The 16,712-nt window shown below is 42.4% G+C and overlaps 1 protein-coding gene across 3 annotated transcripts in view; it reads right to left on the bottom strand.

Annotated features, from left to right (window-relative positions):
* The window catches only part of CSMD1 (CUB and Sushi multiple domains 1), a 2,002,273-nt gene that overhangs the window by 328,220 nt on the left and 1,657,341 nt on the right, over positions 1 to 16,712 (bottom strand). For all 3 annotated transcript variants that reach the window (XM_078445226.2, XM_078445227.2, XM_078445228.2), the window contains 2 exons: positions 14,953 to 15,122; positions 10,431 to 10,587 (listed from right to left, as the gene is read on the bottom strand). In XM_078445226.2, the coding sequence (XP_078301352.2) occupies positions 10,431 to 10,587; positions 14,953 to 15,122 (327 nt within the window). The remainder of the gene's footprint in view (positions 1 to 10,430; positions 10,588 to 14,952; positions 15,123 to 16,712) is intronic.

Below are 16,712 nucleotides of genomic sequence, written 5' to 3'. Positions count from 1 at the left end.
GGCAAGTTGTCACAAAATAGAAGGAATAATTAATTATAAAACAAAAATACAATTCACAAAACTAAATCTCTGGGGAAATCCTGTAAAGCTAAGTAGAAACTAGTGCAGGGGCACCTGGGTGGCTCAGTCGGTTGGGAATCCGACTTCAGCTCAGGTCATGATCTCACGGTTCGTGAGTTCGAGCCCCGCATCGGGCTCTGTGCTGACAGCTCGGAGCCTGAATCCTGCTTCGGATTCTGTGTCTCCCTCTCTCTCTGCCCCTCCCCCGCTCAGGCTCTGTCTCTCTCTGTCTCAAAAATAAATAAAAGCATTAAAAAAACTTTCTTTTTTAAGAAACTAGTGCAGACCAACATGCACGTGGAACTTTATAGGATCCGGAGGACTGCGACGTAGGTCATCAGGGTGACCTACGATCCTAATTAGGCAATTCTCATGTTGTCACAGAAGTGAAGCATAGGGAGGTTTCACTAGAGCTTTTTTAAACACTGTAAATGCTTATATTTTAGTCTTTATGATGCTGTGCATGTCAGTAAGGGAGCAAGATGATGAAACATCCAATTAGAAGGCCAGGGACACGGATTCCACAGCCACCTCTAGCTCTCATTTGTGTCTGACATTGAGTAAATCAATTACGTGTCACCTCGTGCCACTGTCCTTTCTTAACATGGTCCTGATCATACTTTGCCCTTTCCTCTCTCTGAGAAATGATGACGATTTATGTCCGGTTTCAGGACAGCCTCACCTTGAGCCACCCTACGGTGGGAGGGGTTTCTGTTTCACAGTGTGGCACTTCCACAAACACTCATCTGCACACCCCTTTCTTAGAAATGCCATCGTGTTTGGCTCCAGTATTTTCTTCCTGATGTCTTACGGTAATTAAACAGCTATCTTGATTTTCATCTAAAAGTGTACACGCCAGAATAAAATTTTCTAATGCAAACCAAGAATTATACGCTGGGATGGTGGACTGGGGACTGGTTTTTCATATGGCATTCCCAGAGATGTGAATGCCTTTCCTCTTTATAATATGCCCATCTTGTTTTACAGTAAATACAGAGTTCCTTCCAGGACTTTCTAGCAGCCTGCCTCTATTGTATCTGAATTACACGGACAGTTTTTTCCATTGTGACATTTCCAATGAAAGTCATTCTATTTTGAAGGATGTATTGTATACAATATGTTTCTCTGGGTTTTTTTGTAGAAGCAGAGTAAAAATGCAATCTTCTGAATTCTTACCAGAAGGTGTAAGCTTATAAAAAAAAAGTATGGGCATGTCTTGATATATTGATAGAAAAGGTTTCCAATGATGCAATTACATAAGCATAGAGTTCTGGGCTTGTCACACTACTGACATTACAATTTTCTCTCCTTGTAACACTATCCTTTTTATAGCAAAACAAATTGAGTATGGAATTTAATTTTTCACTGAGTATACACTTTTAAAAAACATATTAGTTGGAAGCCTATTAGAAATAAGCTTTTTTCCCCCTCTTTTTTCACAGCTGAGAGTCACTGTGTTGCACTTGATAAGAATTCACGGAAGAATTGTTTCAACAGCGATGCCCAAACTAAAATAAATCTAACATAAAAATAATGAAGTTAGAGGTATATGGCTCATTTTTCTGGGAATAGACTTAAACATATGAGTGTGCAGAGATAATTTTTAGATTAAAACAAAAAGAAACTGTCAGACTTAAATGTTTAGGGCTTTCTAATTGTTTTTTTCTTTTAAGCAAGTTGTGAGACAAGTACATTTTGTGGTTGGAGCCTCAGCACCAGGTTTTACTTTTCCTTTCTCTGTGCCTTTGACCCTTCTGTGCACCACACACACTTCTACTAGGCTTCTGTGGAAATTCACCTGCACCCAAATCCTTTACCGGGGTCGCTTTAACCCTCATGACCCCGAAAGACAGACTGAAGTCACAGACAGGTGCATGCTTTGGAGATTTGGGGGCCTAAAAACCAAAACCCAGGGGCACCTGGCTGGATCAGTCAGTTATGTGGCCAACTCTCAGCTCAGGTCATGATCCCACAGTTCGTGGGATCGAGCCCCACGTCAGTCTCTGCACTGACAGTGTGGAGCCTGCTTCCAATTCTCTCTCTGCTCTCTCTCTCTCTCTCTTTCTCAAAATAAATAAGTGAAGTAAATAAAAATCATTAAAAAAACAACACTGAATCCATGACAGTACAGAAAGTGACTCTGTGACTTGTATTGTTTGCAACTAGAGATCCATAACTATTAACCCAAACATATCCTGGAAATTTAAAAGTTCACGGAAACAATCAAATTGTATGTTTCCTCTTTTTAAAGGTCTACCTATATCTGCAAGTGAGTGCACACACACAAACACACTGTTTTTGAAAACGGAATTATCTGAAAAAGAATTAAAAAACAAAATTCCTAAAGAGGAAACTGTGACGGACAGACCTGAATGTGACCCCAGGACCCCACCAGTGCCTGACACTGATGCCCACGAAATCCTCTCCCCTTCCGGAGCGTGGGCCAGATCTGTAGCAAGGTGAGAGAAAGCTTTAGCCCAATGGAGGCCCCAGATCTGGTGATTCTGAGTTAGTTGAAATGGAGATGATCCTGGGTGCACCTGACTCGATCACATGACCAGATGAAAGTCCCCCAAAGAAGGCCTGGGCCCCCAAGACAGAGGCCTCTCCTGCTGGTCAGAGAGACCAGCAGTGCCCCAGAACCCCAGGAGCTTGCCCTCGTCCTGCTACCGGAAGGAAATGAGTTCTGCCCACAGCCACGGGAACTGAAGCAGGGACACCGGCTTTGGGTGAGACCGACTGGATCACGGCCTCGGGAGACCTTGAGAGGACCCAGCTGAGCCAGGCCCCGTCTCCCCACCCCCCGGGAACTGTGAGTGATAAAGTGTTTTAGGTCTCTAACGCTTGTGGTGATTTGTTACACAGCAGTAGAAAACCAGTGCACAAAATAACTGCCTATTGCTTCGAAACACCATTATACTATTACCCGCCAGTTACCGTAGGGAGAACAAATCACGCTTATTACATTTTCCAGCAGTTTTATCTGTTGGATTAATGGCTATTTGAGAATAAACCCGTGCTCCATAAGCTTTTTTTTTTTTTTAATGTTTAGTTATTTTTGAGAGAGAGAGAGAGAGAGAGCAAGCAGGGAAGGGGCAGAGAGAAAGGGAGACACAGAATCTGAGGCAGGCTACAGGCTCTGAGCTGTCGGCACAGAGCCTGACGCAGGGCTCGAACCCACAAACTGCTAGATCATGACCTGAGTCAAAGTAAGATGCTCAACTGAAGGAGCCACCCAGGCACCCCTTCCTTGGCACAATTTTAATCTTAATGGAAACAGAAGAAAAATCTGCCAGTGTTGGTGTGGGTTTATGTGTGAGCTGGTTATTTTCTCCACCTCTTCCACGCTGACCTTGGCTGCAGCAAAATTATAAATTCTTTTACAAAGTACTCATTGAAGGAAACATCACTTTGACATGATTTTCTAGGCTATGCTACACACCATAGAGACCGAGGATGTGGTGAATGCTGTTGAAGTAAACTCCAAAATAACAGCACTTACACACATGCAACCAACAGTGTTTGGTAACTTTGTGAATACCTTTATTATTTATAAAATTAGATTCTAGACCTTATACTCAAGAACGGCCATTTAACTTATACAGATCTTCCAAAATACAGTAGTAAAAAAAAAAAAAAATGGAATCAGTTATGAAGGGAACACAGCATTGTTCATGTGACTCTCCTTCGGTCATGGAGGTAAACTCAGAAGAATCTCTATTAGCAATGGAAAAGAAAAGAAAAAAAGAAATGGGCAGGTCTCAGCACGCACACACACACACACACACACACACACACACACACACACATCATGTGCGGTGATGGCTGTGTTAACCTTCATGTGGGGATCATTTCACAATACGTGTGATGTATCAGTTCACCACCCTAAACTTACAAAATGCTGCCAATTAGAACGCAATAAAGCTGGGGAAAAAGCCACGTAGGCAGACTGGCTCCTGACATAACCAAGTGCACTGACCTATGCAGGCTCTCTAGCGATGCTACGGAGAACTAGCTCTCCTTATCATCCGTGACTTCAGGGCCTCGAGATGGCAGTTTCTGACTTACGCGACTCTTTCCCATCCGGTTTGCTTTCGGTAACTGGTCCCTCATGGTGTCTGTGTATCCTTCACACCTGCAGCATTTCTGACTTGTCCTGAAGCACGAAGGTGACAGCGCTTCGTAGTGCTTCATTACGGGCCTTGAGAATCTATTCACAGCCGGAGCTGCTCTCTCGCTTATACCAGCAGAGTTACTGTTGGTGTCATTTTAGCCCCAGCAGCACGTTAACCCCAGGTGACAGCTGGGCAAGCCCACGTTTCTGGGTTCGCTTTTCTCATCCACAGAAGACACCGTAGCTTGTTGGCATCGATGCCAACGTTCCCACCGCCTAGTGATGGACGCCGGCAAACAGAACGAGTAGGAGCTACCATGGAGGAGGGTGTGAACGGACGGGCCACTCCGTAGAAACCGCCAACCAGCTACGGGCACATCCCTCTGTTTCACATGATGGTTGTGGAGGAACATGAGATTGATCTCCACGTTTCCTCCACAGACAATTCATGCTGGGGACAGGGGAGCAATTTTAAGAACGTGGAGAATGGAAACGTGCCACCTTTGAGAGTTTTGGTGGTGAGGCCACAGTAAGGAAAGTCCCCTGAGTGTTCGTAGTTCCCTACGAACCTTCCAAGGTTCCCTCAGGACCTTCTAAGACCTGACAATCGTACCACTGTCAGTTGGCCATTCTTCCATCCCCGACTCCCACGTAGTTTCATTCCTCAAATACCACTAACGGATCTTCCTTGATGTTGACCACTACCTCTGCCTAGTTTTTAAAAACTTCCATGATCAGATTCCTGCAGCCAACCATGCCTTTACTCTTCTCCTTGTCACACACGCTGCATCCTATCCAGACTCCCACACCCATCATGTCATGAGCACAAAGGTCGTGCCCATCTCCTCACATTTCCCTCAAGTCTGCCTCCTTCTGCACCAACCCAGGTCAGCTCAGGTGATCGTCACCTACTAAGTGACTGTGGAGGTTACCTGCTGTTGCTGAAGGTAAGGCTCTGCCTCCTGAGAACCTCACATTTTACTGGTGTGAAAGCAAAAGGTGCACAGACAAACTATTAGAGGTTTGGGAGACATATAAGAAAGAGCAGACGATCCTGTTTCAGGAAGCTGGACAGCAAGGCAGCTTGTATGCAGGAACAAGCATTTAAACTTAATCTAGAGGAAAGAAGAAAGGGATCTAGCAGGAAGGAAAGAAAATTCTGGAAGTTTGTACTGTGATTCCGGCTTTCAATGATCTCTCATTCTTCTGGAAAATTCTGTGTGTGTGTGTGTGTGTGTGTGTGTGTGTGTGTGTGTGTGTCTGTGTGTGTCTTAAAATATAAGAATCACATACTATCATCAATGGACTATAGTTTATTTGGAGAAAAATAAAAAAATATATAAAAAAAGAATGTATTAAGAGCCAAAAATCACAATGTAGTAAGGGTCAAAACTATCAGTCAGTGTGAATCAGGGCCATGAACTGACTCCTACAACAATAGCTTCAGATCCATTCCAGAGTTGAGAATATAAATATTTAGTCACATTTCTATCAACCCGTGTTTCACAAGTCCGACATGTGACTATCGTAAGACATTTATTAATAACAGGAAGCCTGGCTTTGCCTACTCTGACTCAATATAGTACTAAACATTCAGTATATAGGCAATACCTGTACACTTGTTGGTTAATCGGAAAATGGATCCAGTAAGACAGCCCCGAGATGTGTGTCCAAACTACAGTTATTTTACTAAAACCCCCAGGTAGAGAATTTCTGTTGAGTTGCCACAGAGGGCTCGTTTGGTTCTCTCTACTGAAATAACTAAGAGTATACAATCCAGAAAGCCTGTTTCAGATCCAAATCCTCCCATATGTCCTGCGGTAAAGTGGGTCTGAAGAGCGACTATTCTGGGAACATTCTCGTGAAACTCTAAAAGAGGTTAAACATATTTTTTAAAGAATTCTGAATTCAATATAGGATTTTTTTTTTAATTTCCAGAACTACTTTTCTATAAAAGTAGTTGCTGAAATATTTAGAAAACACAGCAATCCACTGCCAATGTACTTTTTCCTGATACTTGAAGAACTTTGCAATCACCAGGAGAAAGCAAACAAAAATGCTTAAGTTAGATAAGGTGAAATTCTTATTGCCCTGAGAGGGCTCTGTCGAATCTTAAAGCTTCCTGGAATACAGCTTAAATAGCAATGATATATAATCTAAGCTTTTTGTCTTATAGACCAGGCATCTGTCCAAGGTGCCGCAGATAATAAAAAATGAACACCCATGGTCCCTGATCTCAAAGACCTTATGGGTCATGTTTCCATTCGACACACTTATAGAATCGGAAGACTATGATTTGTTATGAAAAGAAACAAATCTGTAGGGGCGCCTGTGTGGCTCAGTAGGTTAAGCAACCAACTCTTGACCTCGGCTCCAGTCATGATCTCATGGTTCCTGGGATCGAGCCCCAAGGTGGGCTCTGGGCTGAACATGGAGCCTGTTTCAGATTCTCTCTCTCTTCCCCCCTTTTTCTCCCTCCCCCCTACTCTCTCTCCCTCTCAAAACAAAGAAATAAACTTTAAAAAAAGAAAAAAACAAATCTCTAATAAAAAGGAGTGTTTTTGTAATAGAGGAAACTTTATTTCAGTTGCATATTGCCCTAACCTACTACTCACAAACCAGCGGCTGCTTAATATAATGCGTTTACCCCATGTTGTCCCCAAGATACCCGACTTCTCTTCCTCACCAATGCCTTTACGTGTATAAATATCAGATAATACGTGTGTTAGTCAACAAGGCGGGACCATCTAAAGGCTGTGAAATTCAGCTCATCCTCAGTTCTGGGCTTCAGTCAAGAGACCTGAATTGGGGTCCTGGCTGGACCACTTCCGGATGTGAAAGCTTCAGCAAGCCACTCAAGGATGTGGAGACTCAGTTTCTAATTTGTGGATAAGAGTAAAAGGAGCTCTTTAGCAGGACACAAAATTACCAAGATGGCAAAATCAGGTGTGCGAGAGTATGCTGTAGATATTAAAGAGATTCAAATATTATTTGTATCCACTTCAAAAATGTTAGGGTGTTTAATAAGCTATATATTTACTTTCTGTTGACATTTCTGATCCAATGGTGTGTGCAGATTAATTATGGAACTGAAACATTTAAATATGAATGTTTCCTTAAGTGATGCAATTAACTTTCAAGAGGCAATTACAAAAGTCTTTTGAAGTTAGCTGAAAGTGTCTTTACTTAGTCTTAAGCTTTAATAACTTGCTCAAAACATTTTATAACCATTCATTATTTCCAAGCCATCTTTTAGGGATGAGTATTTGATTCCGGTATTCGATCACATTGTGGGAGCTTGGGATTTTTTTTAATTAATTACTTGGTGTTTAAAGCTAAAACTTTAATGTGAAGCTAATATTATTTTGATTATATAGCCATCAGCACCACCAATTCTATATTACAGATGCGTTTTCCCATCTGGCCATGTGTTCCAGCTCTAGGACAACCTCACAAGTGGAAATTGCACCCAGGGAGCATCTGTGTTTTTGTAGGTGAAGGCAAAGAGGGAAAACAGGAAGAAAAGATAATTATTCCCATCAACTAAGTTATACTAAGAGCTAAATACCAATCATTGAAATGTTTGTTCTCAGAAACTCAGAAAGTTTGTGCTGTTATGTAATGAAAAAAAAAATCTGTATGATTAGAGTGCCCATAAACAGATCCACAGATTCAAGTTTCTCAGAGTTACCCAGAGAAACAGCTGGGCCGGGGGCGGGGGGGGGCGGGGGAAGCAGTGTGCAGCAAAAGGTCCTCAAGCTATGCTGGATACCATGGAGAAACGTGGGGTTACACCAGCCACGCGTCATCTAATGGAGGCTGACAATAGCACAATGAAGCAACCCTTCTTGATGTGACAAGGTGGACATTATACACAAATGAAGCCCACAACTTCTAATCTCAGCCCAGTCACGTGATTTTAGGACATGATGGCCCTTCTTAACTGCAATTTGGGAAGTAAGCGGGAGTCAGAATTCTGGAAACAGTCAAGGGACCCCATCCTTGGTGACAGGTCCAGTTAGCTTGAAGTTCCAAAAGGCAGGCACTTGCTGCTGGATATCTTTTGCACGACCATGAGAATGTAGGAACACATGTTCACAAATCAAGAATTACTCCAGGGCACGTAGAGAGAAAACAGGTAGCAGAAACTAGGGTTGGGAAAGCAACGCGATGTGAAATAGAACCAGATATATTCTCTATGAAGCAGGCGGGGAAGGGTGCACGTGAGCTTAGTTACCTCCACACTTGGAGTGGTACTGAGAATCGAGGACACGGAAATGCACAGGGGAGACAGGGAAACGCACAGCCCTATGCTTTCTTGTCCCTGCTGACAAACCGTAGCGGGACGCACCATTTGTCAGACGAGCTGAGGCGACGACAGGACTGGAGGAACACGCCAGGTGTGCGTGGCGATACCCTTTATTTACAATAAACTCTCAGGTTTACCTAGGGAGTTTTCCAACCGTTTTCTTTCTCAAGTATCCAACGTCCTCTAAGACTAATATGACACGTGTAACAGCTAGGAGGTGGGGGTGAATGCAAGTGGGAATAAAACAAAATCTATGAACATACTGATGGAAAACCCAAAGTGGAAGAAAGAAAGAGGTTGCAAGGGTGTCCACCTTAGTCTGAAGCAAAGCCAAAGGGCTATACAAGAAGCCTTTGAAACCTGCTTCAGAGGGACATTCTGAAGAGTCAAACTCTAGTAACAAAAAACTATAATCATGAACTGGTTTTATAATGCCCTTGCTACTAATTTACTGTGCATGCAATGTAATTAATATCCTTGCTGTTTACTGAATCTCGTAAATGGCTATTTTCATGATAACGAAAAACTGGTTTTCTAGTGTCAGCTACTCTACTTCTGTGTTTGCTCACCAAGTCTTGCAGGCCTTTCCCTGTAATTTTGCCCACCAAGGGGGATTTTAGGCAATTAATCTTCCTTTGAGGCACCTGGATTAGCTCTGTGTCTGGGATAATTATTATCATTTCCAGGCCTTCATTTGCTTCTCTGTCAAATAAAGAAATCAATCTTGATGATCACTAATACACTTTCATGCTAAGAAAATCCAAGATTTTGTATTTTTTGGCATGGCTTTTGGTGTAATAAAGATTTTTAATCAGCAGATTAGTGAAAGATTGGACTATCTGGTACATTTCATTGATTACTTGATTTTCACTATTTATCCACACCAAGTAGCTCATGTCTTACCTTACTTGTTTGGAAGTATAAATGGTGGAAATAACAGTGACCATACTGCAAATAACTCTTTGAGAAAGCACAGTCTCTTTTCCTTCTTTATTTTATGTACTTCTTTCTCTTCTTCATTCTCATCTTTAAAAATATTTTTTGGGGGCCCCTGCGTGCCTCAGTCGGTTGAGTGTCCGACTTCAGCTTAGGTCATGATCTCACAGTCTGTGAGTTCCAGCCCCATGTCGGGCTCTGTGTTGACAGCTCGGAGCCTGGAACCTGCTTCAGATTCTGTGTGTGTCTCTCTCTCTCAAAAATAAATAACCATTAAAAAAATATTTTCTGTACTTTGATTGACATTAATCAGGGGGCACTACAGGACTCTGTGTAAAACTGTAGGTCCGCGATCACAGCCTGACTCCACCAGCCCATACACCTGGTATCTTCACAGCAAATCCTGAAATTCTTTGTGTTTAGTTTTCTTATTAGGACGTTAGTGGTGCTAAGAAAGAGCTTAGTACGTGGGGTTGTTTTATTTCATGACATTTATATGTAGTATATGTGACTAGATAAATTATACACATGTAACTGACATTCTGTAATACATAGATTCTAATATTTATATATGTAGATATAATAGTAAAGTACTGATGTAGGGTAGACATTCAAAGTTATTGCTATTAATTACATCAAACATTCATTCTAAATCTTTCATATGTACAAATATGAATCTTTGTCAATGCATACTATATTATAATCAGAATTTATTAAGCTCAGAAGCTCTTAAAAGTCGTGATAGTTTCTTTTCAGGTACAGTCATTTTCTTATGAAAATATTAATGCATCTAAGAAAATAAATTTCAAACTATCACTTCTGGCAATGTGTCTAAATTAAGAATTAAATATTAATTCAGAACACAGTAGGGAGACCAGAGAAAAAAATCAGTATTTAAAATGTATTAGCTAAGCAAAAAAAAAAAAAAAAAATCATCAGCTAGGTATTAGATGAACCCCGAGATTTAAAAAAACAAACAAACCTGAAATGATGACGTCATATGTTACTTACTCGTATAGGTGAGCTGGAAACCCTGGTCGGTTTCAGAGCCATTGGTGTTGAATTCCAGCCACAGGTGATTGGAAGTGCTGTTAAGGACCAGCCCCATGAGCTCATTCTTAGTGAAGGACCCCAACGGACGCGATGAACTGTCTTTTCCATCATACACCTAAAGAGAAGTCACAGCGTGAATCCCCATTACTTAATTCTGTTTGCAAGTTAGCAATTTTAACATGACATTCAAATCTTCAAACACGTGACCTCGTGCGGTACTCGAAAAACATATACAGTTTACTGAAAGTTGAATGTTTAACCCTACGAAGCAGTCTTCTTTCTTTAGGTTGTATCATTACCATCAACACGAAGGACACGAGATTCCATCTGTGGTCAGCTCATTCTACATGGATCACTTTGGGAGTCCTTCCCATGTTCACTTAAAATTAAATACACCTTTATTTGCATTTCCAAGGTCCATTATTTACCTTTCTCCCCCTCCCTCAGAACGCACTTCCCAAGGTTGAAGGGGTGTACGCAATTTTCGCCACGGCGTCGTCTGTGAACTATCATGCAAGTATTTGGACATCCCTCCTACCTGAATGTAATACAAGACAAGATGTGGAAATCTTGTCACATTTTGCAGCCTTTGAGGTTGAGGAGACTTTAGTCTTGAATTAGTTGTGATAAAAGAATCCCATCATGTAATGACATCAGAGACACGTGCTGTCTTCCTCTAGAACACTTTGTATTTGACTTTACCTTCCTAGGTGGTCGTAAAGCATGGGTGTTTAAAACGAATATTTGGAAGGCAAGTAGACACGTTTGGTTTTGTGTAGATGTTAGAGTAAGGGAGAGGGGGCATTCGGGGTTGTGTCCCCGACTTTCACTGAGGGAGACCACCCTGGGAGTGGATGAGTGCCAGTCACATTTCCTAAGTGGGGATTGGGTCAAACAATTTAGGGCACAGGCATGCGGGATAGCTCACAGGAACCTTTTATGCTAATGCCAGAATAGACTAGATTTGCATTCAGGAATGACTGACTGTTGAGGCCCCCCAACAGCCCTAGTAAAGTGTCCAGAACAGAATGCACAGTGGCAAAGGATAACCTGTTTGCCTCTTTGAACTATTGGAATGGTTCATAGCAAGGAGCCACTGGTATGGATAAGGGTTTTAAGAAAGAAAGAATGAATGTGTATTACATTGGAAAACATCCAGTTTTTCTTGATTAAAAAAAATCTTAATTAAATAAAGGTCATGAAAGTCCTCAGTAGATTTGTCCAATGTCTGTTCATTTCCCCACTATTTTCCTTCTTACATGGATTAATTCTTACTTTTCTTCTCTCAACTCCCTTCTAATAAGCGTACAGAATGTATACCTTGCTTGACAGACTTACACATGTATACACACTCCTAAAAGATAAGAGCACATTTGGGAAAATTAATTTTATGGCTCATTATTTTACTCCTTTCCAATTAGATAAGTATGTGTGAGAGGAGTAGAATCAAATACCCTACAACTCCTCACTAAAAGCCAGTAAGAGGCTATCGTGGAAAAATCATCCCTTGACTCAACATGTGGATTCATCAGACATGGTGTGTCTGCGACACCAGAGTGTAACGAGTTTTAAGTCCAGAGGAATCTGGGTCAGAAAGAAGATGCCCAGACCTTGCGAGAAAGGTCTCGTCTCACGGCATATACCACACGATTCTCTGTAAGTTACAGAAACCCATAGAGATGAGGGGCATAAAAGCAAGGAAACAGTCACATAAGCTCGATCCTGAGAGTTCTAGAGCACTGTCAACAGTCACCTCCACTGGCCTTGACTGGACGCTTCCCACAGATCAACTAGATCATCTGGACAGCATCCAGCTCCCAGGATCCTCAAAGCTACAACCACTCAAAATGAATCATCACAACGCTGAATTATGGGCTTCTCCCAGACCATAATTCTGTCCTGTCTACACCGCAGGCAATGAGCTCTGCGCTTGGCAGCGGGCATGTGAGGAGGAAGAAGTCATGCACCACGCAGAGCATCATCCTGTCAGCTCCCTCAAGTTACAAATCTGGATTCGAGTTTTCTGTGGACCACAAACGACCACCCAGATGGTATCAGAAGTCAGAAGACTTGATTTTTAATTCCACTGAAATTAGGAACAAGCCACAGCAGTTCAGCATAACACCCGCTGGTCACACGCCCTCGTCTAGCTGCTGCCAGGATCCAGGTGTTCCTTTTTGGTACTGGAGAAAGGCTCCCTGAGTCCTGTTACTACAAGGCTGAACTCTGTGCAGCACAAGTGGTCCTCTGATTTTGAATTTAACCCATGCCCTCCGCCCAGAGCGGGATGGCCGAGTGAGCAGGTGGCCGCCGGTTAGGAGACATCACGCAGCATCCTGAGTGGCAGGGTGGGGGGGTGTTGAGGGGAGGGGGTCTTTCCCAGTTTTACAGAGCTATACCCAAAGGTCCGTTTCCAAAATTAACTTTGTGTTCCATATATATTCCTTTCATGACATTTCTCTCAAGCTCTATTTCTCTTACGTGTTTTATTTTTCCCATTTGATGTGAGAAAACATGTTTTTATACGTGGAAATCCATGCACAAAACTTTGGTCTTTCTTACTGGATGCTACTATGTACGAAGGAACGATGTGAATAGCATTTAAAGCTAAAAATAAGAGAATCCCACTTGAAGAGTTTTTGACAAGGAGATATGGATTAGCATAGCCAATAAAAAAATACATGCTTGCAAAACATTCAGCATTTCAGATGACTGACAGTTTCTCTGCAATTAAGTGAGGTAAGCATGATTTTTTATTTGCTTTTTGTTATAATCAACAACTTTAAACTACGTGCAATCACAAATGAACATCATTCGCTTCTTCTGCAGCAATATTTATTAGTGTACATTTTATGCGGTATCTCTAATCACTCACCTACACCAAGCATGGTTAATTGTTACTTACAAGTTTTCTCTGAAGGCTTACTGACTTCTAAATTTGAGGTTATCAGAGAATTCAGAAAATGGTTCCTTACGACACAGCTTTTTTTTTTTACATCGGTGAGAACATATTAGTTTCCTGCCTGAAAATCACTTCTTAATTACAGAGCTTCATGATGTCAGCATGAGGTTTTGAAAGACTATTACAATAGAAGAACAATGACAATAAACCTGGTCTTCTCAACAATGACACTGAAATAGTCAAGGCCGGACTTAGGAGGGAGTAAGGCACTTTAGTCTTTCAGTGCCTCTGAAGTGTGAACATAACAGCTGATGAGGTCAGGGTGGGGATCCTGGAGGGACCCCTCTTCAACCGCTGTGCAAATGGATGACAACCGGGAAGTCAGTGATGGTTCCCTCTCAACTGGCTCTTTGCATCTTTTCCCGGTGTTGGCAGCTCAAGGCGTGTGGACTCTCCTGAATGTGAGATGCGTCAATGTGTGAGTCCATGCAGATGTAAATGTCACTGGAAAACCCTAGAACTTCACAAGGAATGAGAAGAGAGATGTCTCCCTCCTGCCACAAATGAGCTGTGTCCCCTGGACCGGGTGCTCATTCCTCACTGGACCGAGCAGGGTGACAGGTTGGGTGGTGTCAGCCATTAGTCTGATGCCCCTCTTTGCACGCCCTCGCTCTCCAGATGCCCCTTCCTGGCCCCTAGATCCTCAAAGAGTTACAGGAGAGGTGGGAATTGCAGTGGAAACATTAGGGATTATGGGGGCATTTCCAGCTAGAGCTGGGTTTCATAGACCAATGCAAGCCTTGACTGTTCCTAGAATCCATTTCTGCTGGGGTATTTTTTGTTTTTTGTTTTTCCTGGAGTCCACCTACAGGGTGGTGGTGTGCTGGGTCCCGCACCCCAGAGCATTTCCCCGAGGCTCTGGTGCTCTGTATTGTCTGATGCACAGAATCCTAGTTTCTGGTCCTATTCCAAGAATGTCCCTGAGTCCCATGAACACAGCTCAGACTCGCCCACTGAAATTCTGTCTTGTCTGGCATGGCCTCTCCACACGAGCTCTGCTTTGTGGTCTGGTGATAGCGGCTGGGCTTGCTTCCACTAGCACATCAAAATCTTTCTCACTCTGAATGTTGGGACCACATCTAGTCATCGAGAATGACTATTCAAAGCGTGGCCTTGGGGGCCCACTAGCTTTAATAATCACGCGTGCTCAGCGCAATCCTGGACACATCCACCGACAGTATATTATTTAACTCTCAAAACGTCCCTCGAAGATGGGCATCATCATGTGTTTTCACACATAAGGAAGCTAAACCTCAAAAATGCTAAATAATCTGCCCAAGACTCACAGCGAATGTTAGATCCAAGATTGCAGACTAAGATAGATCACAGTCTACACTCACACCACTGAGGAACATGGCTACATTCCCCCTTCTCAAACCAATTGGCTAAGTAAGTTGGAAAAAATATGTCCATCTAAATGTGTGTGTGTGTGTGTGTGTGTGTGTGTGTGTAGATGGACAGATATTTAATTTGCTCCTTGAGAAGAGACGGAGTCACATAAAAGAAGATTCTTCTTACCTTCAGAATGTCTCCTTCAAACAGCTGGAAGGTCCGTGCTCTGAGGTGGATCCCCTTGCCAGCTTCTGTTTCTATCTTATAGATACACTCGTGGTTATTATCGTAATTTGATGGGAAATTTGGGGACAACAATGTTCCTTCATTTCCTTTGACACTTGCTCCGCATTCAGCTAAAATAAATAGGACATTAAAAAAGAAAGAATTGAAAAGTGGAATTACTGATTTTAACACATAAAAATTCTACAATCATGACGGCCCTCTCCTCTCTCAATGTATGTTTCTAATTAACATATTGTTTTTATAGATTGGTGTTTTTTTTGTTTGTTTGTTTGTTTGTTTTTTTACTGTTTACCAGCTGGATAAGAAATATTCTCTATTCATTCATTTTCAAGATTTCTTATCTGTTTTCAGAGTACCTCTTACTCCACAGAAGCACAAAGAGATCTCGAACAAAATCGCTGCACCCAAGCACACCGGCTGTGTCACAGAGCAGTCATATCCCTCCCCAGGCCTCATTTCTACTTCACGAAACGTCCCTGCCAATGCCACTGTGACAGCTCCGTGGTACTTACATTGATATTTTGTGGCATCGACCCGAACACATTTAAAGGGGATCTAAAGATAAATAAAACCACTCAGCAGCCCACCAGTGTCACAGCACCGAGCCTGTCTGTGTTCCATCTCGGGACAAAAGAACATTCAGTGGAGGTCAATGTTATTTTCTTCTGCCCTTCTCCTGAAGAAAGCAGAGGTAATTCACTTCTAGATCCAAATTTGCATAAAACAGTATTTAATCAGGGTAAAAAATAAAAATAAATTTGGTCTTCACATTATGTCAACTCAGACAGAGTCACTTAACCTCTCAGCTCACCTTAAAAACAAACGGTTAGCCAAAAGACTACAGCTTTAAAACCCTGTAAGTCCCAAATCACCTCAAAACAACAGAGGTGCCGTGTGTGTGTGTGTGTGTGTGTGTGTGTGTGTCACAAGAGAGACCCACCGGATTCTGCACCAAATAATTTATTGGCCACACTGTGTGGCAAGTGCAGTGATTTTTAAAAACTCAACAAGTATGAGTCTGAAGAACAATGGTCGAGTTGGAAAGTGACAATCAGGGAAATGCACCATTTTAGTGGGGGTGAGGATGAGGGAGAGGGACTCACAGTGTGCAGTGCTGTGCCATGTTCTGTAACTTTGGCGGACATGTTGTGCGTGTCCATTTTCATTAATTGTGACCTTCCTCTCACAATTAAGAACATCACCTACACTTGTAGCCATGATCCCGAGCCTCTTTGCCAGAAAATTGCTACAGATTTAAGATCAGCTCGTAATGATTTGTGCATTTGGATCTCATAATGTCCCCATGTAGAAGGGCTGGGAGAACATCCACACACAAGAACTTGGGCTCACCTAACCCTTATGTAGTCTTTTTTTTTTTTTTTTTTTTTTTTAATTTAAGGTTTATTTATTTGAGAGAGAGAGAGAGAGAGAAAGAGAGAGAGAGAGAAGGTGGGCGGGCAGAGAGGGAGAGACAGAATCCAAAGCAGGCTCCAGGCTCTGAGCTGTCAGCACAGAGCCCCACACAGGGCTCAAACCCATGAACCATGAGATCATGACCTGAGCTGAAGTCAGAAGCTTTACCGACTGAGCCCCCCAGGTACCCCATAACCCTCATGTACTCTTAAGTGAAGACTTAAAGGCAGGCTTTGCTCAGGATCAGGGGGGAACGTTTTGAGAAATAAACACCAGGAGTGGGTGAG

This window comes from Panthera onca, chromosome B1 (genome assembly GCF_046562875.1).
Source record: "Panthera onca isolate mPanOnc1 chromosome B1, mPanOnc1 haplotype 2, whole genome shotgun sequence".
Taxonomy (NCBI): domain Eukaryota; kingdom Metazoa; phylum Chordata; class Mammalia; order Carnivora; family Felidae; genus Panthera; species Panthera onca.
This window is presented reverse-complemented; position numbering and strand designations above follow the sequence as displayed.